Below are 22781 nucleotides of genomic sequence, written 5' to 3'. Positions count from 1 at the left end.
CAAGACCCAGCAATTCCACTCTTAGGCATATACCCAGGCGTTGCTTCTTAAACCACAGGATGTAACATCAACACAGCTGGTTCAGAACTGCCCACCGGCCTCTGACTCTGTGGGTCCCACTTAGAGAACCGTATACAGACACCCAGCATGCAAGGTAAGTCTGGGCTCGTTTGGAACAAGCCTCAAACTGGTTTCTGTTGCTCTTTTTCTGTGTAGCCTTCTACTTTTACCTCCCCAGGCTTCTTCTAAGTAACATCTTCACACAAGAGCCAGAGGAAGAGCCTGCTTCTGAAGATGAAAGAGAGGGCTGAAGGAGACGCTTGCTCTTCATATTCAGGTTCATAAGTAATAAATGCTTGTGCTAGGCTAGAGTCTTCATCCCAGTTTCTTTACTATTATGATCATCATCATCATCATTATTATTATTATCATTATGATATGTGTATGGGTATTATGCTTTTATGTAAGTTTGTATACCATTTGCCTGCCTGGTGATGGCAGCTAGAAGATAGCAGATCCCCTGGAAGTGGAGTTTCAGACAGTTGAGAGCTATTGTATGGGGGCTAGAAACCAAACCCAGGTCCTCTGGAAAAACAGACAGTGCTCTTAACCACTGAGCCATCTCTCCAGCCAACACCCCACCTCCAACCTGATTTCTTGGACTCCTTCACTCTCTTCACTCTTTGTAATTGACGGCTCACTCTTCCTTCCCCTCTCATGTTGATTTTCATCCTTTTTAACTTTCTGCCTAGATTTTTTGGTTATTTGGTTCACCTATCCCAAAACTACCTCACACTCCACATTACAATTATTTAAATTAACCAGGCATGCTGCTTGGTTGCTTGGTTGCCTGCTTGGTTGCTTCCTTCCTTCCTTTCTTCCTTCCTTCCTTCCTTTCTTCCTTCCTTTCTTCCTTCCTTCCTTCTTTCCTTCTTCATGCATTTCCTTCTAGTCTGCCTGTTATGCTTTTACCGCCTCTGCCCTCTTCCCGGATGACCTGGCTCTACAGCACCCCTAAGTGGACACCAGTACATGCGATGATTTTATGAGCTTTGGGGTTTACATCCCTATGACAGTCTCTAGGTTACCCATCTGGCATCCATACTTGCCATCAGCTGCCAATGGGACAGAAGATGGCTGATGAACACTCATTCCAAAACAGGGAAGTTCCTTCCCACTGACTTTAGCATTCATCATATCACACACTAGGCCTAATCACTTCTTTCTTTATTGTCTCCTCTTATGAAGGGGCTCCTGGTATTCTAATACATAATCTTATGCTAAATATCCTGATAACATGACAATGATGAAGCTGCTTGTTAGTTTAAATACATGGACACACAATTCAAAAGGTCTTTTGCTAATGTCAAGGGCTGGAGATGTAGCTCAATGGCCATGTATCCTTGCCTCATATGTGCAAGGCCACATAGACTCGATCCCCAGCACCACAAACAACAAGTAATATTACAAAAGCTTGGTAACACTTGTGTAGTCCTTTTTTATTAAGGCTCACAGGCATTTTCTAAAAATAAGTTTCTAGGCTACAGACACTTGGGCCTACTCTTATTTCCTAAGCTTTGCTCCACTGAGACTATGGCCACTTGTTACAGTGAAAAGGAAGCCCTCCCCGCAGCCCTAAAACCTTGTCTCTGTGTCTCTACACCCCAAAGTTGCCCATGGCAACCACTGGGAGTGATTCATTAGTCTCACTACTAATAACTACTCAGTTGAAGAATCAATTGCAACAGCGTGTGTGGTCACACGTGTGTGTGACCATTTGTTTTTCTAACTTAACACATCCCAGTTTAGAAGCCTCCAGCCTCCAGAGAGTGGGGTTCTTGGTTTATCTCCTTATTCTCCTGAGAGGCACACTTCAAATCCTACTATGCCAGATTAATGTCCTCCCTTACCAACAGGCTTCCCGATCCCCCACAAGCCTTATTGCATCAGGGTCCCTGAGCATTCCATTCTGTCCCTTACCTGCTTGTCACACCACATAGCATGACATTTGTTTTGCCAAGTCATTGGCTGAGCTATGTCCCCCAAGATTTAATACGCTGAAATCCTAACTAGCAACACCTCAGAATGTGACCTAACTGGAAAACAGGGTGGTTGCATGTAATTACTTGAGATGATGTCATCCTGGAATCGGGTGGGCCCCTGCTCCAGTATGACTAGCTTCCTTATAAAAAAAGGGGGGGCATTTTGAATACAGACATACAGACAAGGGAGAATGCCATTTGACTGGGAGGGCAAAGATCTGGGTGGTGAGTCCATATAAGAAGGCTTGCCAATAAACCACCGGAAGCTAGGAGAGAGGTACAGATCTCCCTCCCAGCCCCCAGAAGAAGCAAAACCTACTTCCAGCTTGACTTCAGACATCTAACCTCCAGATCTATGAAGCATTAAATATCTGGTAGCCAAGCCACCCACCGTGTGGTACTTTGCCCCAGCATCTCTGACTTACAAATGCATCCCACTAGACAATAGGCTTCCATAGGGCAGAAATGGGACTCCCCGTCTTTGCATCCCTTGAGCAGTATGCAAAGTGCACAGCATCAGGCTAGCTGGCTTGTGATGATTATCGCACCTAACCAAGAAACACGAAGTCCTCCAAATCTCACACCCTCACTACTGACCCTGTGCTTTGTCCTCAGCTACATCACATTAGAGGGACTAAAACCCAAGGGCTGAGAAGACAGCTCAGTTGGTAAAATCCTCTTCACACAAGCTTCAGGACCAAGGTTCAATCCCCACAACCCACATTAAAATGCCCCCTCGTAGTGGTTAATGCTTGTAATACCAGCACCGGGGAAGCAGAGACGAGCTAATGCCTAGAGCTGCTTGGCCAGCCAACCTCGCCGGACCAGTGAGACCCAGGCCAGCAAAAGCCACTCTCTCACAATAAACGAGGTGCAAGATTTTTCTCTAATTGAAGTCTTCTTACTTAAGAAGAAGAAGAACTATTTGAATTTTAATCATGTGTACATGCACGCATGCGCAAGTGCGTGAGTGCCCGTGAACATGAGTGCGGGTGTTCAAGGAGGCCTGTGGCGTCGGAGCCCCTGAAGCTGAAGGTTGTAAGTCACCCAACGTGGGTGCTGCGACTTGAGTTGGGGTCCTGTTTGAGAGCAGCGAGAGCTCTTAACCACCAGCCCTTCTCTCCAGCACCAAGGTAGATAACTCTTAAAGAACAACATCTGAAATTGATCTCCAGCCTACACACACACACACACACACACACACACACACACACACACACACACAAATTTCTAACTCAAATATATCAAAAATCTCTCAAATCTTTCCTGAAACCACTTCCAAAATTTAATCTGGAGCCTCCCCTACTACCCCTATGAAAACAGAAGCTCATTCAAGAAGAAAACTTCACAGGGTGTCACTTAGCAAGCCACCTGAAGGAAAAAATATGGCCAGCACATCCTGTGTACCTGCTGGGTTCTCTGTAACTACTCCGTAAGATGAGGCAAACCAGGCCCATGGTTTGCAGGGCTCTAAATGGGAGTGGTTCATCTTAGCCCCTTTCCCACTGTTCTAATCTAATTGAATGGAGCCAGTGGAGAGTAAGATGGTGACTAAGTACGGGTTCTTGGAGAAAAAGCCCATTTTTGAGCCCTACAGCAGAAGGTCACTGTAGGTTTGAAACTGAGCTGGCAAAACAAAATAATTTAATCTATAATTGTAAATATATATATAATCTTTCAAACTGTATTTTTAGAAACTATGCCATTTTTATCTAATCTATATGCAATTTATATGTACAATTGTAATATATACAGATAACTTAAAGAAAATATAGTTTAAGAGGTAAATTATGCACATGTGTATACATCTGTCTTGAGAGAATAAGTCTAGTAAAACAAAGAATAGTCTAGAACTCCACTGGAAAGTGAGAATTAATTCAGAAGTATATTGTATGATTTTCCTCCTCTTTCAAATGATTCTAGAAAAGAGAAAGGCACAAAGAAATTGAAAGTGCAGGCTGGCATGTGGGTAGGTTATAAAAAATGAAAATTACACTGCAACTGTGCCCTGGAAAATGTTCCCTGGCCCAGCTAGACGTTGATTATTGAACCAACAGCTTGCTTATATAATTACAGTGTGTCTATAAACCTGGTTGATACGATATGCTTGTTTAACTATTAACCGCCAGACTTCCTGGAGTTTCCACAATTCAAAAGCACACCTAAAAAGCATGATATAGGATACATTCCACTTACAAACAGTACCGTGTTTCTCTTGGCATGAAGAGGAAGTGCTTCGAAAAGACAAGTGAGGTCTTTCCCCACTATTTTCCAGGCCATTTCCTCTTTTCGTTTTTCTTTTGCCTTGTTATTCTCCTAAAGAACTGCCCTGCCTATACCAGCTTTTGATTTCTGCCACTGGTATTAGAAGTCAGGATTCCTTCTCACCTCTACTTTAGATCTGGGACTCAAATCCTCATCAACCCTGAAGATCGCACGACTATTCCCACACCAATTACGAACCCTGTTACCCACAAGGCTCCCCAGCTCTAGACAAATCTAAGTCTGAACACTTTATCTCCTCCTTCATAAAAATGCCTTCAAGGACTGGAAGAGAAAGAAGAGTGAAAGGAATTTGATTATGGAGAGATGATTACAGAAAGTACCTCAAACACAGACAGGCACTCAATAAGCACTTACGAAATGAGTGAGCACCAAGCATGGAGCAAAACATATTATATGCATAACTTCGTTTAATCTTCCTAATAGCACCATGAATTAGTGTAGGACTCTCCATGGAGAAGCAGAGGACTCTGAAGCTAGATATTAAAGTAGGTTTTTGCAAGCTTCCCTGGTTATAATAAGAATACAGTCAAGTATATTTTCTCTACTTCCACCATGCACAGTATTTTTTAAAGACTTGTTGAGTCATTTGTTTATTCTTGGCCTGCATGTACAATGCGCACCATGTGCATGACAAACCCAGGGAGCCAGTGCATGAGAAACACTGGAGTCAGAGCTAGAGATAATGAGCCACCATATGTGATGCTGGGAACCGGACCCAGGTCCCGCAAAAGAGAAGCGAGTGCTCTGAACCGCTGCTGAGTCATCTCCCCAACATCATACTCACTCACCTGCATCTCTCCTGACAGCAAGATGTCATAAGCATAACAACTTTTCACAGGCTGATATGTGGAACTGGTCCAAATAAACCTATTACCTGAGTCTCCTCTTTAGACATGTACAGAATCTATGGGGTTGTTCTGAGTTTCGTTTTGTTTACCAAATGGCAAAGTGGCTATGGAGTATAGAAAGGGGTAAGTTAAAAAGGAAGTCTATGCCAGGCAGTGGCAGCACACACCCTTAGTCCCAGCACTCAGAAGGCAAAGTAGGTGGATCTCTGTGAGTTCAAGGCTGGTCTGGTCTACAAACCGAGTCCCAGGACGGCCAGAGCTGTTACACAGAGAACCCCTATCTTGAAAAAGAACAACAAAAATAAAATAAAGTAAATAAGGAAGTCTTCAATGCATCCTTTTCAAATACCTGCAGAAAAGCAGTTTCTGCATATTCGTTGGTTTTTATGAGCCCACTCCCAATGGTTCTTCCGAGTCTAGCCTTGCTCTTATGCCTAACTCATGTCACCTCATTTGTGATTAGAGGAGAGAGAATAAAGGAAGAGAATAAATGACCAGATCTTCTGTGTCCACAGTTTGATTGATGGGTGTGACAATTTTGCTTTTGATGAAAGAAAAGACAAGAAGGAGGTCATTTGAATCTCCTTTCAAACCAATGGACATGGTGGCACCCCAGCACTCAGGGGGTGGATGCAGGAGGATCACCATGAGTTCAATGCTAGCCTGGGCTACATAACCAGCTCAAAAGTAGCTGAGGCTATATAGGGAGAGTTTGTCTCAAATAATTAAGTAAATAAAAAACTGGATATTCATTCCCAACTCCTTAAGTAAATAAAATATAAATATTCATCCCTAGCTCCTTGACTACACAAATGTAATCTCATATATACAAGAGGAAAACAGTGGAGATATGGGTTCATTCATAATTTCAAGGAAATTGCACTTGATATGTTTACACAGAAATAACCAGGAAGAAAGGAAATAACCAAGCCAAAAGGGTTGGCTGTGCTCTGGTTTGAAGCCGTATCACTTAGACATGTAAGGACACACACAAGGTTTGAGTCTACTCAGTTTCTCCATAGGGCAGATGATCATCAGCGAACCAAACTATCTGTCACCAATGCTTTACCATAAACTTTCAGAAGACAGCCGTCAATATCTGTCAGCAGATCACTGTAATCGGTCTCCTTCAGCCAAATGGAAATGTGTGCTTGGAACTCTACCTGAGGAGTCAGAATGACTCAGGCTCAGCAACCTATGTACAATGGACACTTAAAGAGACAGGTCAAAAGGAACTTAGAAAAAGCTAGACACAAGTCACCCCTGTTAGTTACCATGGTGGCATACCCAGATCTGTCTGAGCTCTTTGGATTCTGATCAGCTTTTCTATCTTCAGCTATTTCTTTTGTGCAAAGAGTTTCATAAATTTACTTTGGAGGAGCAGCTCAAGTGGAATAGACTTGAGCTCAGGTTCTAGACTCAAGTTGTCCTTGACTAAAACCTCTGTTCTGCCACTGTCAGTCAGACATCTAAGTTCTTAACCTCTGTGGCCTCAGTTAGCCCATCTACAAAATGGGATATCACCTCACTGAGCAAGAGGGAGTTTATATAATTCACAGACATCATGAAGTCTAATGTCTGAAACAGAAAGAACTCTTAACAGCGCCCCTTCTGGGCTCCTGGGGCCTAGCACCTTCACTGTGTATCACTTAATCAACCCTAGGTTAACGAACCTGGTCTCATTCTGCCAAAACATCTCTGGCCTCCTGTGCCTTTTACCTTCCTTCACTTTCCAAACTTTTATGACAGCCGTCCTTCTTCCATACACACAGTACATATGGCTCGGGTAACTGTAACCGAAGGGACACTCACGACACAAGCAAGACGCTGCCAATACAGAAGCGACTGGGGGCTAGGGATAAACGTAAGAAAACATTCAACAATTTTCAGGAGAGCAGAACCAGAAACCTCTCTGTGTAGCATGAAGAATGTTCTAGCATGGAAGAAGACTTCCATCCTCACACAAAGGAATCGACGCAGACTCTGAGTCGGGTCATGAAGAAAGCCAGTAAAGTCAGGCAATGGCGATAGCTTGAGGGTGGCTTAGAATGCACTTCCTCAACAGCCCGCGCTGTTGAGGAATGGATGGAGGATGGAGAAGGTAGGGAGGAAAAAACGAATGGGCAACTACTTCTCAATGAGAGGAAAGAAAGAACCGCAAAGCGCACAAAGGAGGGGAAAGGACCCCTGGTGGGTTAAAGAAGAGAGGCTGTCTGGGGCAGAAACGAGCAAGACCTCAATTCTCACAGCTAGGAGAAATGCTACGCAGACATTTCCTGTATGTTGGGCCTCCGAGGTGGCCAGGGGAATGGCAGACCGGTGATGATCTAGGGTAACAATGGCCCACTAAAGTCAAAGACAAATGCAATCTGGGAGCCCGGGCATAACCAGACCCCACTGACTCCGCTCCTCAGCTGAGTAAAGTCAGAGCAAACCTTTTAGAAAAAGGATAAACGGCAAATATTTTCTATTTTGTGGGACACGGAATCTCTGTTAGAACTATCCAATCCCAGTATTACAGAGCAAACACCAGCCACAGGAACTAGGCAACCAAAACTGAATTGTAACATAACTTAATTTGTGGACAGTGAATTTGAATGTTATATGTCTTTCACACGGCATGAAATATCATTTTGTGGTTATCTGCAATTGTTGAAAACTGGTAATGAAAACCAAAACATAGTAAAAATGCAAGCAATTATCTCCTCTCCTCCTTAATTGTGTTGGTTTATTGTTTATTAGTGTATTTGTTTGTTTTTGAAAATTGGTTTCATATAGACAAGGCTAGTCTCGAACTTGCTTTGTAGCTGTTGGTGACTTTGAACTTCTGATCCACCCTCCTCAACCTCCTAAGTGATGGGATTACAGGTGTTCACCACCACTCCCACTTTATGCAGTGCTGGGGATCAAACTCAGGGCTTCGTGCATGCTGAGAGAGCTCTCTTCTAAGCTTCTCTCCAGCCTGGCAAGCACTACTTGTCCAAGGTAAGGTAACAATAGTTGAAAGAAATGTTATATATTATTATATACATCAAAAACTAGACAAGCAGACTTTAAAGGTCCTCTGTACACAGAAACGGAGAGAAAGGACAATGACCTGAATTTGATCACCACTCATTGTATATATATTTATTGACTTATTATACTATACCCTAAATGTTAAGTGTCAATCTAAAACATTTAATTGGAGTTGGGATATAGCTCCACAGTGCAGCTGTGGCATGCATAAGACCCTGGGTTAGATCCCTGGCACTACCAAAAAAGAGCAGGGAATACCTGGTTTAGCTCATAGGATTGGCACAGAGACTCTCGTTTTCTGGCCGCTGGTTACAAGCCTGGGAAATGGTGTGAAATGGGCCTGGTTTTGTCTCCTGCTTCCTGCCTCCTCCATTTCCCATCAGCCCATGGGGGAAAACATATTATAGTTCATTTACTCATTTGTAAATTAAGGATACTAGTAGATGTCCACAGGGTTCCTGTGATATCTTAAAAACTTATACATGGAAAGTGACTATAGCAAGCAGTGACAACGACGGTGGGGGAGTGGGGATGAGGGGGTGGTGGAGTGGTGACCATGTTTTGGAATGATGCAATGGAGGGACCCACATCTAAGACTCAGCCCACAGAGCTGACTGAAGTAGGACGTACAGAGCAGAAAGCAAAACAAATGACAGGGGACTTTACAAATGCCTACTTACTACTTGACTGGGAGCACAGTTCACCAAGTAACAAGCAACTGGGATCGACTTCACTGAATCTCCTCTTCAAAATGGAAAGAAAGAGTGGGCTTGCTGTCTACACACATCAATCCGCCTGGACAAGTTTCGGGAGAGAGATCGTCTGAGGAAACAAAATCCAGGCAGGCAGGCAGGGGTGGCCAATGGCAGCAGTGGCAGTCAAGGAGGAAGTGAGGAGTCAGACATGGTGGTCGGGTGGCTGTGCTTACAGATCTGCTTTATTAGAGGGAAGACTACTGCTAGCATCTTCTCAACTGCCTCTGATACCCCTTCAAAGGGCTTCATAGACTTAGAAACTGAAAGCAACAAGGGTCCTGGAGACATTCATTTCTGTCCTACCAACTAGGATCCTTGGGACCACTCATCTTGGGACCACACACTAAACACCTCCTCCACCACTGAGTTACACCCTCAGCTTATTATTTTCCCTCTTGTTTTGTTTGTGTGTGTGTGTGTGTGTTTGTATGTGCACGTGTTGTGTGTGCGTGTGTGCTGTGCAAGTGTGAGATGTGTCTGTAAGTGTGCAGGCAAGCCACACCTCTGCACAGACTCAGAGTAGGAGGGCAGGTGTATCATTACTCTTCACCTTATTACCGTAAGACAAGATCTCTTACTGGACCAGAGGCAGCCATTTCAGCTAAGCTGGCTGGCCATAGAGCTCTGGAATTCACCTGTCTCCACCCATCAATGGGGGGGGCACACATAATCCTGCCCAGTTTTTAATGTGGGTGCTGGGGATTTGAAGTTAAGTCCTCATGATTGCAGAATAAGCACTCTCTTAACCACTGAGCCATCTTCCCAGCCCCTCTGCACATTTTTAAAACAAAAAGTTCGTAAAGCGCCATGCAACGGTTAAGTCTGTGTGTGTAGCGTGGGCTGTGTAGGAGGAATGACACTCCTCCAGACACTCCTCCTGTGCTGTTTTCTTACAGTTTCCAAATGATCAATAGATAATGGGATGTTGAATGCAAACAAGGACGAGTAAAGGCAACTTTGTTCATAGTTTAATCAGCTCAAACCTTTTAGGAGGAAAATTACTGCTATCCTTACTGATAAATCATTCCAGAATATATTTAATAACACCGATTATCAATTATCGATAAACACAACAGAAGCAGAGCCATATGTGAAGTTTATCTACCCAGCAAGATCTTTCAAAGGAGATAGTCCATAAAAGGCAAACAGTAATTACAGAGCTTAAAACCCATAGCTGTACTCTGCAGGCAACTGGCAATCAGACTGAGAGCATTTGCAAAATATCTTTTGGCAGAGGATCGGTAAGAAATCCTACTTCCATGATTCATGGATCACCATTTCTTGGGCAAAGAATAATAAGCTCTATGATTGCATCGTCAGTCCCCCCAGCCTGCAGTCCACAAGGCAAACAAGAAGGGGATAGGAGTATAAATGTGGATTATAAGTGTTGGTGTATAGTTCAGTGAAAAGAACTTTGGGAGAAGAATCAGGAGAGTCCCATTTACCTGTGGCTGTAGTGTCTGAAGCAATGTGTTGATTCTAATGCCTGAGTCTGCTCATTTACACAGTGACAGCCTGTGCTAGAAATGCCTTTCTTACTCTTAGAACTCAACAGAAAGCTCCAGAATGCATAAGCAGGCAGGGTTACTAAGGGTAAGCTAAGTTAAGAATACAACACACCTGCCTGGCACATAACTTGTGAGGTCAACAAAATTAACTGCAGCCTTAATTGTTTTAACGAAATAAATTAAAATCAACTGTTCCTTGGGATTAGCCCTGTAATTAAAACTTAAACAATTCATTATTTTCTATCAATGTCCACAAAACAGCCAGGTGCTCCATAAAAATTACTTACAAAACTAAAGAAAAACTACTTTTCTTTGTGGAGGCAATTAAAACTCCAGACACACCCAGAAATAGGTAGTTTCTCATTCCGGAATTCAAAGCAGATCATTATATTTTTCTCATTATTCTTACGTGAGTCTGGACAGCTATGGACAGTGCAAACAAAATGGGTTTACATTATAAAATATGGGATATGTACACAAGACGTTTTGGTCAAAAATAAAATTAGAACTCATCAAGAAATAAAATCTTTTAGTTGCATAGTACCCAACTCCCAACCCATGATTATCTAATCTCTAAATCTTGGAATTTTCTGGCCTAAGTTAAAGAATAATATTGTCTTTTTGTGAAGATTTTAAAGATACATTTTATAAGGAGGAAAAAAACAAACAAACAAAACAGGAACGTCAAGAGAAGTGAATGTAAGCCAGGCGTTGGTGGCGCACGCCTTTAATCCCAGCACTTGGGAGGCAGAGGCAGTTGGATCTTTGTGTAAGTTCGAGACCAGTCTGGTCTACAGAGCGAATTCCAGGACAGCCTCCAAAACAAAACAGAGAGAGAGAGAGAGAGAGAGAGAGAGAGAGAGAGAGAGAGAGAGAGAGAGAGAGAGAGAGATAGAGAGATCAAACATAAACATCTTTTACCAAACTGGTAAAGGTTTTTTTTTTTTCAAATTAAACTCAAGGGAAGGAAAAGTATGATCTTTCTGGAGAGTGACACATTTGGCAATATTTACCACAATGCTTGAAAGAAAAGGACAGAAACTCCCAAATATCATCGGAGAACTGAGAGTTCAGACTCTATACACTATGTGATGGCGCTCACCTTTAATCCCAACACTTGGGAGGATCTCAGTGAGTTCAAGGCCAGCCTGGTCTACAGAGCTACTTTCACGACAGCCAGAGCTGTTACACAGAGAAACCCTGTCTCAAAAAAACAAAAATAAAATAAAACCAACCAAAGAATATCTTAGCCACATATCCGTACATGCCCTGTGATCCAGGACTTCCAATTCTAGGAATAATGGTGAAGAAATAATTGGACATGTGGGTATATCAACCGCATGGTAGGGCAGGCCCTATACCTGAAAGTAATTGGCTATCACAAAATGGACACCATGGGGTGTGTGTGCGTACGCGTGCACGAGTGCACTTCTTTTGTTGTTGTTGTTCTGATATTTTTGTTTTATTGACCTTTCTGCAGTTTTTCTGTGTTGACTTTGTTTAGTTTCTGGTATTGCTTTTAGAGAGAGAAAAACATAAAGTTGGGTGAATAGGAAAGTAGGGAGGATCTGGGAGGAGGTTCAGGAGGGGAAAGAATACCATCAAACTATACTATATGAAAATATTTTTTAAAGATTTATTTACTTATTATGTATACAGCATTTGCCTGCATGTATTCCTGTGTATCAGAAGAGGGCACCAGATCTCATCACAGATAGTTGTGAGCCACCATGTGGTTGCTGGGAATTGAACTCAGGACCTCTGGAAGAGCAGCGAGTGCTCTTAACCTCTGAGCCATCTCTCCAGCACCCATGAAAATACTTTTAATACAAAGCTTTTTAAAAAAAGAGAGAGAGAGAGATAATTGGGCTAGTGTGCAATAATCTGTCCAATTGGAATAATATCCAAATCCAATAATGTCCAAGGGATTCCTTGCAACATTGTTTTTGTAACTGCAAATAAAATGGAAACTATGTGAAAGTCTATGGAAGACTGAGTATATGGTTGCATCCTTACAAGTTAAGATACAAAACTGTAACAAAGAATGAGGCTACTGTATGTGTACTAATGTGGGAAGACCACCAAGAGTCATGGGAGAGTTTAAGGAAAATATCCCATACAATAAAATAACACATGTAAGACTGTGTATAGGGCTGGAGAGATGGCTCAGAGGTTAAGAACACTGACTGCTCTTCCAGAGGTCCTGAGTTCAATTCCCAGCAACCACATGATGGCATCTATAATGAGATCTGGTGCCCTCTTCTGGCCTACAGGAATACATGAGGACAGAATACTGCATACATAATAAATAAATAAATAATAAATAAATACATACATAAATAAATAAATCTTTAAAAAAGACTGTGTATATAAAGATAATTATCCAAAATGAACAGTCATTATCTCTGGATAGTATAAGGTGAAGTGTGTGTGTGTGTGTGTGTGTGTGTGTGTGTGTGTGTGTGTGATTTTTGAGACACAGTCATACTATGCAATACCAGCTGGTCTAGAATGTACTGTGTTGATCAGGATGTTCTTGAAATAAAAAAGATTTACCTGTCTTTGCCTCCCTCGTTCCAGGATTAAAGGTGTGTAGTGCAGTTCAGTCAAGTTACATATTGTTAAGATGAATTTCTCTTTGGTTTAAATTTTTCAATGAATAGCTACCATTAACATAATAATGATAATAAAAGTTTAGTTTTTGAAATAGAGAGAAAATATTGGGGGGATGAGGGCGAAGTAGACATTCTCAATCTGCAGTTGACTGCCTGGAGTTTAGTCTAGTAGCATCATATGCCTGGGAACATGTAGCAATACACATGATACTTAAGTAAGTAGGCATTGAAATCCTATTTAAGCAAATACAAAAGAACTAGATATTGCAAATGTAGAAATGCATTGACTCTGACACACTTCATAGTATATTGGTAAGGGAAATAAAAATTAGCCTAATGGACACTAGTGGTACGCATGCTTTGCATTTTCCATATACATTTGTCCAAACCAAAAGTCTGAAAGGATATATATCACAGTGTATTCTGCAGTATACGTCATTTTTGTTTTCCTTTACTACTGAATTCTCCTATAATAAAGAAGTACTATTTATGTACATTTTAAAGTTTCAAATTTACTCCTTGTGGATTTTTTAGATTTTAACAGATGGGGGGAGATTGTTTAAAAATGGAATTAATCTGTGAAAAACCAAAAGATGACAATCCCAAGCCTTGTATCTGAGGGGAGCTGCATCACCAACACACACACACACACACACACACACACACACACACACCGTTTAGCTAACAGACATCACGTTAGAAAGAACTGCAGGCAGCACCAACCACAAGGCAAGCAGGAGGCCCAAGGTGCCTATTCTGACTGGGTGTCCCGAGAACGGCAGAGTTATAAAACACACTGGCTCAGATTACAAGCTAAGCATGACGAGCCCGTCTGATACCACCCAACAAAGGCATGTGCACAAAATGAGAAATGTACACATCTGGTTCCCCAGGATGGAGTGGACTACAGAAACAGAGATTAGCTCAATAGGGTTGAGAACTAACTTCCCTGCTAGTCTCCCTATTCCCTTCTGAAGTATGCCTTGTAAGCATTTCTTACATGACTTGGCCATGACTACATTCAGCTAAAATAGGCTCATATTGTTTTTTCAAGGTGAATAGGAAAAGAGGTGAGAAAGACTGGCTTCTAGAAGGGTCAAACATATATATCAGGTAAACCAAGAGATGCTAGGCCTCCCTCTCTCCCTCCCTCCCTCCCTTCCTCCCTCCTGCCCTCCCTCCCACAGAAGACCATTCTGGCTGACAACAATAGTTTTCTAGCCTGGGTATTGTAGATGACACATTTTTCCTGTGACTTGCCTTCCTGTAATATGCAGGAATTCCTGCACTCTCTGGTACCCTTCCTGTTAACTTACATTTCAGATTTCCTCAAAAGGCACACTAGTGCTTTAATATTTGAAAAAATGTCAGCTCAACCCCAGACAGCTAATACAAACAAGCTGAGAAGCACACCACCTAAACTCACAACTGTGGAAAACAGAATCTCTTTTTAAGAAAATTCTTTCTCGGAATCTCACTGTTAGTAAGGCTAGGGAGAAGGCGCCTGGTCCTTCCAGCCCCTGGGCAGTCTCTAATTCTTTGCCTCTGCTATGCCTTAAATTAGAGGTCTGTAAAACTGAATTATAGTGATCCAAAAAGTTCATAAAGGTTCGTGAATTGAACATGTTGTTAAATTCTTCAATACTGTGAGATTGTACCCATCTCTCACTTTTCCTCCCATCATTTGCCTAAAGCACTAGAAAGAAGTCTGAACCAAGAAAAAAAAAAGTGCTTTTGGCCATTTAGGAGAGCCTGGCTGTGCTAGGCCAACTTCACATAAAAAGTCCAGGCCAAGACTCCTTGGCCATTTCTAAAATGATTGCCCACGTCTTTCCACCAGCAATTTTCCTTTTGGACAAAAACCTCATGTCCATACCAGATAAATTTTGCAAGCAGGATTCCGTTGAGAACGCTCATCTGCACAAATGGAAACTGACTTGAAGAACAACCAATGCCTGATCCTCGATCAAGAGTGGGAAAGTGCCACACAACCATCCCAGCTAACTTCTGAAGTTAAAAAAAAAAAAAAAGACCTTATGAGAAAGACCAAAAACTATGCAGGGAGGAAGCTAATTTAGAACCCATGGTTCAAGGCAAGTAGGGAGAGTTGCAGTTCATCTAAACTTCTTCAGGCAACTTCCTGACAACTCACTAAGTAAAAGAATCATCGTTGCCTCTAAACTCCGGTAGCCCCATTTCTCTTCAACAGCCGGGCTTTTACATTTTTTTTTATTGCATTTTCATTTATTTCTTCTGTGTGTGGATGGGCTGTGCACAGTGCACGTGTGGAAGTCTGAGGACAACTTGGGGGTGTTTCCTTCCACCATTTGGGTTTGGAGGGTGGGATTAAAGTAGCCAGGCTTGGTGGCAGGCACCTACATGTACCCACAGAGCCATCTCACTGGCCCAATCTATGCTGTTATCTTGCGTCATAAAAATTTCCTCACATGCTTACTTTCTCAAACCAAATGGTAATTATTGAAGAAAAAGACTTCGTTTTAAGCTTTCTTGTGTACATCAGAATTACATGCACATATACGTACATGCAAGTCTACATGTGCATGTACATATATAAATATGCATGTATGTCATACATACATATTTTAAGGTGAATTGAATTAACGATGAATGTTTACCAAATACAAAGTAACTAGAAGCCATCTCTAGTATATTATGGACTGACTCTTCTAAACTCTTATTTCTCTACTCAATTATAAGATTTTGAGTTTTCCCTCGCTAAGGAATATGCGAACCTTTAAAAACGCCCATTTCTAGACTCAAAGGCACACTTCTGAAACAATTAAAACATGCCACCCTCCCCTAATACCAAACACAAAACAAAAACCAACAGCAACCATAAGCAATCTTACTTTAAACTCTGAAGAACATCCCTTTCTTCTTGGGATCAGACACAGCACGTTCACCAGGTAAAATTAAATCTTATCCCAACTCCAAAAAAAGTGTGACAAAAAGCTTATTGGATACTTTAATGTCACCAGATCTTACTCCAGTGGTGTCCCCAGATAGTCTAGCTCACCAGCAGCTAGCGCACCTCTTCACTGTGGGGCGTTCTCAGATGCCATTTGATTTTCTATGGTAAGGAAGATTGCTCCCGAAACTGGTCATTAAAAGTCTCACAGGCACTTAAGCACCCCTTCAGCTCTGACGCCATGCTAGGACTTTTTTTTTTTAATCCCTCCACAGAACATCAGTAAATCTGCAAAACACAACCTTGCGAAATTATTTTTTCTAATTAAATAAATTTGAGAAATAAAAAGAAAAAAGACAACCCTATCCCTGAACTTCTGACCTATTATAGAACTTCTCACCAAATCCATGCAGTTACACACTTACAAGATTTCGTGGTGGTTGTCAGTGAGACGGTAAGGTCGTCTTAGGTTGCTGCATGCTTGAAAACATGATTACCCCCTAAAGTCCTCCCCCAGGTGCAAAAGCATCTTCCAAATGGCCAGACATATTTAAGTTTTAACCACTACAAGTGACTGATAAAAGTGTTAAATCTCGGAAGAGCAAGAGTTGCCTACTTAATTTTTTAAAATAATATACTGCTCTCCACGCTTCACCTTTACTTCTCTTAAAAATCAAAAGTTGCCTAATGTCCAAAGCAAAATCAATACAAATTTAGCTGAATACTGGCATCGCAGTGGCTCATTCCCCCAAAGAATAAAAGATCACATTAATTTCCTAGTAGTTTAAGTCGAGTTTTACCTTTCATCTTCACCTCGAGACTTTTCGAAAGTTTGGATTCCTGTTGCACACAAAATTACTTAGAATGTGCGCGCATACTAAAGAAATGTACTATTATATAAAGCATTGCACATTTAGACGCTACCAACCTGCTATCTCTCTCCTGACTGTGCAAAAGGCAAAAAGGCTCAGTAATCCTAGCAGAAGAATGCAAATAATGTCAATGCACAGCTGAACTGCAAGCCCTGCCTTACAGGAACTCTCTGTGTCTGCAAAAAAAAAGACACACACTAAACAGGAAATGCAACTGAGCTGTGAAAAACCTCAAACTTAAAAATGCAATCGCCGGGCGAAAATTGCATCCATGCATTCACGAATGCATGCATAAGCCTTTGCATTTTTTGCAACTAATGCAAACAGGCTCTTACCTTTCGACTGAGACATTTTCCCCTTTCCTTTGATGGGGGAGGGGAGCACAAAAGACTTTGCCTTGCTTCTCTTCTGTAGCTAGTTTTGCAACAAAGATGCAAGCTGCAGGCGTGCAATCTTCATGCAAGTGGAGTTTCTCTTGACCGATGCAGCAGATGGACTTTCAGGGAGTCAAGATGGAATTGCACACCTTGCAAAACAGTCTGGAAAGTGATTTTTCCCCTACTTGCAACGTTAGGGAAGGCTGTGCTGCAGCTACATGATGGGCCAGGGCTGGCAGCTAAAAGCTCCAAACTTGGAACTGAGTATCTTAGTGCGCAGACGTCCTTCCTGCGAAGGGCGCGAGGCCCTCTGGGTAATGTAGTTCTCCTGTAGAGTCCACGGGTCTTTGATTTAAGGAAACGTGCTCCTGTCGGTGGCTGAGCCAGATGACTGACTGAGCGCGACAGAGATCTCACTCAGATAAACAAATCGGACACACGCTCTTTAGTAAGTGAAGGGTGACAGACGGCAAGGTTCATGAAAGGAAGCATTTTGTTCTCGAAAAGCCCCTGAATCAACAGCTTAGAGAACACAGGGGTAGCTAAGGCGCTTTTGTCACCCCTAGACTAAGGTCTAATTGGGGGTTCGACACGTTGATTTTTTTTTCTTTTCCGGCTCAATATCTTTGTACTGTGCCTGTAGACAGTTCGCCCTGACACCTCATTTCACAACAAACATTTGTCTTGAGTGGGGATTTTGGTGGCCATCTAGCCCTTCAGAGAAGGTACAAAGTTTTATTTAGTAAGACAAGATCCTGATCAGTTCTTTTCAAGCTGAAAATCAATGCTGGGTAGGATTGAGGGAGAGAGATTTGAGAAGTTCTCCTTTCTTACAGGATTAGAAAGGAAATTTTGTTTCTTATATATGAAAGCCAATTTTAATTAAAATAAAGATATTTGGACTTTTTTTTTCTCGCCTGAGGCAGGTGGGGATGAAGGGGGAAAGTCCCTGGCCTTGAGGAGAAAGGGTGGGTGGTGGGTAACAGTGCTCCTAAGTGAATAAAGTCGAATATCTCGGATGTTTTCGATGCCATCAAAAGGTGTTTGTTGGGAGCCCAAGGTGTGCCAAGCATCTTCCCAGGGCTTGGGTTTTTCCCTTTGCTGTGATCAAGGCTAGAGAGTGGTCTGTGTCCGGGTGGGGGAAAGCATCTCCTTTGCTAGGAAGTCAGAGATGCTAGCTATCCATAAAAGGGGTGGAGAGGAGTAGTCAGGGCGTCTGGGCAGGGAGTGTGGGCTTCCATTGTACCTAGTCAGACCACCTTCAAAAATGTTCTTTCAAGGCAAATAGGGAGGGAGGGAGGTTTCAGGCTGCCAGTTTGCAAACCAGTGTGGGGAGAAATGAGGGTCAGCTGTCCATGCCTGGGACACTGAGGGTGTATATATACCATGTTGCCTTGTAAGCAAGAGTAGTGGTGTTCCGAATTAACCTGGCGTGGGGGATTCTACCTGGCTTAACTGTTGGACTTTATTTGAAAACACCCAGGAGGAGGTAAAAGGCTTTGAAAAGGGGAACTTAACCAAAGCATTGTTTTAAGAATGTAAATTTTTCCCTCAGAGGTCTAGGTGGGCTGGACTTGGGTGAGGCCAGAGATAGATCAGGCCATTTGTGGAAAGCCACCAGAGTCACTTTGAAAGAAGATTCGTATGTGGCGGTTGCTACTGAAAATTTCTGGAATTGTATTAAGAATTCTAGGAAGCCAGCACCATCTGAGTACTGCACGAATTAGAGAGAAGGCCACCGTGTGTTAGCTGCAAATCAACTCTGTTTTCTCTCCCTGAAGTGCTGGAGATTGAATCTCAGGCCTCAGGCATTCCAGGCATGCACTCTATCACTGAGCCACAGGCTCAACCTCCCCCCACCCCCCCACCCTCTTTTTTTTTTTTCATTTTGAGGCAAGGTCTAGCTGAGTTATCCAGGTTGGCCTTTGAACCCAGTCTGTAACACAGACAGGGTCTGAATTTGTGATCCTCCTGCCTCTGCGCACCCCCAACACAAGTTTGCAAATCAGTACTTAAGACAAATATGCTTTGAATGGGGGTGGGGTGGGGGCTAGCATTAGCTACTTCTGCCGATGCCCTTTACTGACATTACCCCCGCCCCACCTCTGAGATATTGCCTTGTCTGGCTGGCTTGGAACTCCATGTGAAGAGTTTGCAGTACTTCTCCTGCCTCTGTGCCCCTGAAGCGATGGGGTTACAGGCATGTCCCACAAGTCCTGGCTTCCTTTACTGACATTCAAGAAAATTAATCAAGGTGACTTCACGTGGGGATGGGGGGCAGCATCTGCCTGTAAGAGAATAGCTTTCTGTCTCATGTGCCCAGATCTAAGGATTTTCTTTTACCTTCTCGGTCTTTCGAGTCTGTTCCACGATACACCTCCCTGCTGCATATAGGCTTTAGAGCCCCCTTCATGAGCTTTTCTCTAAGTCTCACTGAATCCGGTGACACATGCCATTTCAACACACCTCAGCTTTCCTTCTGAAACAATGATACAAAAAGAGTTCTTTCTTGTTGTTACAATTGTGTGTATATGCAGGCACGCATCCGTACTCAACCCTGAGATACAGCACATGTATGAAGGTCATGGGACTACTTAGGAATCAGTTGTGGGTCCCGGAATCAAACCCAGGTCGTCAGACTTGGTGCCTTTACCAAAGCCATCTGACAGCCCTAGAAGAGCTCTAATCTCAGCTGCTGCGATGCCTTCTGCTACCGTGATTTGGCTTGTACTTTGGCGAAATAAGCACACATAAGAAACAACAGGTAACTGTAATGCATTCTGAAAATCAACCTGCCATTCACTCTCCTCAGAAACCAAGAGACATCCACAGACGGTGTGCGTGCGCAAGCACACTACACAAAACACCTTTTAGGCATAGTCAGCCAGCTGAACCACATATTGTGAAATGACAGAGTGAACCGTGTATCTAGCTCCCGAATTCTGAGCAGGTCGCTGGAATGACAGAGACTTCAGTCCCTTTGAAAAGGAAGTTCTCCCCTTGGTGCAAAAGGGTGTCTTCCTCTTTGATTACTGCACGGGTAAAGAAGACTTGGTTCTCCCAGATAGCAGTGGTGGGAGAAAGCAAGAGGGACTCCTAACAGTTCCTTTATATGCTCATCAAGTGTTTATCTTGGGGTTTTCTGGACTTCGGATCTTTCTAAAATGCAAGTCTGACAGATCCTACTTATCTTCAGAACCAATATCCAAACTCCTTGGTGTGGCACGGGTTGGCTCCTTGGGCCTAAGCTTCGTTCCTCATCCCAGGCTGATCCCATACTAGGAGAAAGAAGGATTTCTTTTGGGCTACTTTGAATGCACTGCCCTCTATCTAAAAGACCCCTTCATTATCTAATGGTTCTGATTTGTCCCCGGTCATTCTCAGTATGCTGTCTGTAAGGGGGGTGTCCCTACCAGCACCCTCCATTCCCTAACTGTTTAATTCCTCATATATGCATCTCACCTAACACTCATCCCAGGGATAGCAAGGGTTCCTTTATCTATGTGTCTCTATAGGAGGATAGGGTACTAGAGGTCAGAGATTTTACCAATACCTCTACTTCTCGGTGCCCAGGGCAGCATTTAACTCATGGTCCATTTTAAGACCTGCTGAAATCATGGGTGGAGTAGATGGGGCAGGACCTGTAACATTGCCTAACCTGGAATAACCAGATTCCAACAATAGAGCCAGAACACTTGGGAAAAAAAAACCATGCTGTCAGGTTGAAAGTGTGAAATTCTTGGAAGGAGGCCCTTCGGGTAGGTCACACTGGTTTCTGAAGCAGTTATTCTGAGTTGCAGGATGGAGGTGGGGGATGGTAGCATATGTATCAGGAATAATCCATAGGCCAGGGAAGCCACCTGCTATAACTTAGTGGCACTCTGTCAGTTTACCTCCTGGGTGTTTGACAATGCCTGCTTTTTTGTAACGAAGAAGAGGGGTGGACACTGGCATCTACGAGACAGGTGTTAGGAAGCCGATTACCATACCATGATACACAGAAGTCCCACCCTCAACAAAGAGCTATCTGGTTCAAATACCAGTGTTGAGTATGAGAAGTCTGTTGCATAGCCTACAGATTTACTCCCTGCTCTAAATTAATATAAACTAATGAGATTCGGTAAGATGTAATTATTTAGATGTGAGAGATTTAGATTCTAATGATGGCTATAGACATGAGCTGTGGCTGCTGAAGCAAGTGATTTCAGCTTTCTGTGATTCATTTGGTCGCAACGTAAAACAAGGAGAGTTAGTCTCAGGCCTGTGACCGTTCTAACATTCCACAGCTCCTGACCCAGCTCACATGTCTATTGAAGCCACTAATGATTTAAGAACTTTTTTCTTTTTCCTTTTGGTTTTTCAAGACAGGGTTTCTCTGTGTAGCTTTGGAGGCTGTCCCAGAACTTGCTCTGTAGACCAGGCTGGCTTCGAACTCACCGAGATTCACCTGCCTCTGCCTCCCGAGTGCTGGGATTAAAGGCGTGGGCCACCATCTCCCAGGGAACTTTTCTTTAAAATACAAACAAACAAACAGCTAACTTTTTTTTCTATTTGGTAGTTAGAAGGGTTGTTTGACTGTTTGACCATCCTGACAACATGTCTCAAGAGATGAGACAAGAAATGTTCCTACGACGTTTTGCAGCATGCAGTGTTGACGTGGGCAGGACCCTTCTGAGTGTTTTCCAGAAGTGTCCACTAGACATCAGGAACAAGGGAAAGGAAGAGGGTGACGTTAAAGCGGGCAGTTGAAGGATCTCACGTGAAGCATAACGGGGAGAAGCCCTTGGGGATTCATTCAGATGTCTAGTAGTCTTCGTACTACACTTTTAAGGCTTATTCTTATTGTCTGTAATTGTGTGCTAATATGTGGGTATTGTGTGTAATATGTGGGTATGGGTCAATGAATACAGATACCCTTGGAGGCCAGAAGAGGGTGTCTGATCCCCAAAAACTGGATTATAGGTAATTGTGAGCCACCCAGGGTGGATGCCAGAAAAAATTTGGGTCTTTTAGAAGAGCAGCAAGCCTTCTTAACACCTTCCCTTTGTAATATGTATAATATATACATATATATACATATATATATATTAGCTTAAAGCAGCCCAATGAATGATGATTGACAGCAGACAATTTGGTTCGACTTTGCTGTCAGTGTCCTCCCCAGTTTGGCACAGTTTAACCTTATCTCCCACTCAGCAATCTAATCAATATAATATTCTTATTCTATTAGGACATGAATTTACATGTCACTACTTTTATATATTTTAGTCTATGCCTCTGTCTTATCCTGGCATCCACTTTGGTCTTTGGGTTTTCCACCCAAAATTCAAAGTCATCTCTCCTATGAAGATGTTCTCACTGATGTCATCCCTGCATCCTATTTTTAAAATCCTCCCCATTTAATCTAATTCCACATTGACTCTTGTTAGGCTTATACCTAGTGAAACATATATTTACCAATATTGCACAGTAATCTTACTTGCATATGAAAATTACATTTTTAGAGATTTACTTTTTATTTACATGTATGT

The 22781-nt window shown here is 42.6% G+C and overlaps 1 protein-coding gene across 1 annotated transcript in view; it reads right to left on the bottom strand.

The window, feature by feature from the left end:
• The window catches only part of Map2k6 (mitogen-activated protein kinase kinase 6), a 128491-nt gene extending 110982 nt beyond the window's left edge, over window positions 1-17509 (bottom strand). The window contains exon 1 of the mRNA XM_005069971.4: window positions 17209-17509. Coding sequence (XP_005070028.1) covers window positions 17209-17224 — 16 coding nt within the window. The 5' untranslated portion in view covers window positions 17225-17509. The remainder of the gene's footprint in view (window positions 1-17208) is intronic.
• Window positions 17510-22781: the final 5272 nt, after the last annotated feature.

Source organism: Mesocricetus auratus, unplaced genomic scaffold, assembly GCF_017639785.1.
Source record: "Mesocricetus auratus isolate SY011 unplaced genomic scaffold, BCM_Maur_2.0 Super-Scaffold_100007, whole genome shotgun sequence".
Lineage (NCBI taxonomy): Eukaryota > Metazoa > Chordata > Mammalia > Rodentia > Cricetidae > Mesocricetus > Mesocricetus auratus.
Note: the sequence above shows the minus strand (reverse complement) of the source record. Positions and strands in the feature narration are given on the sequence as shown.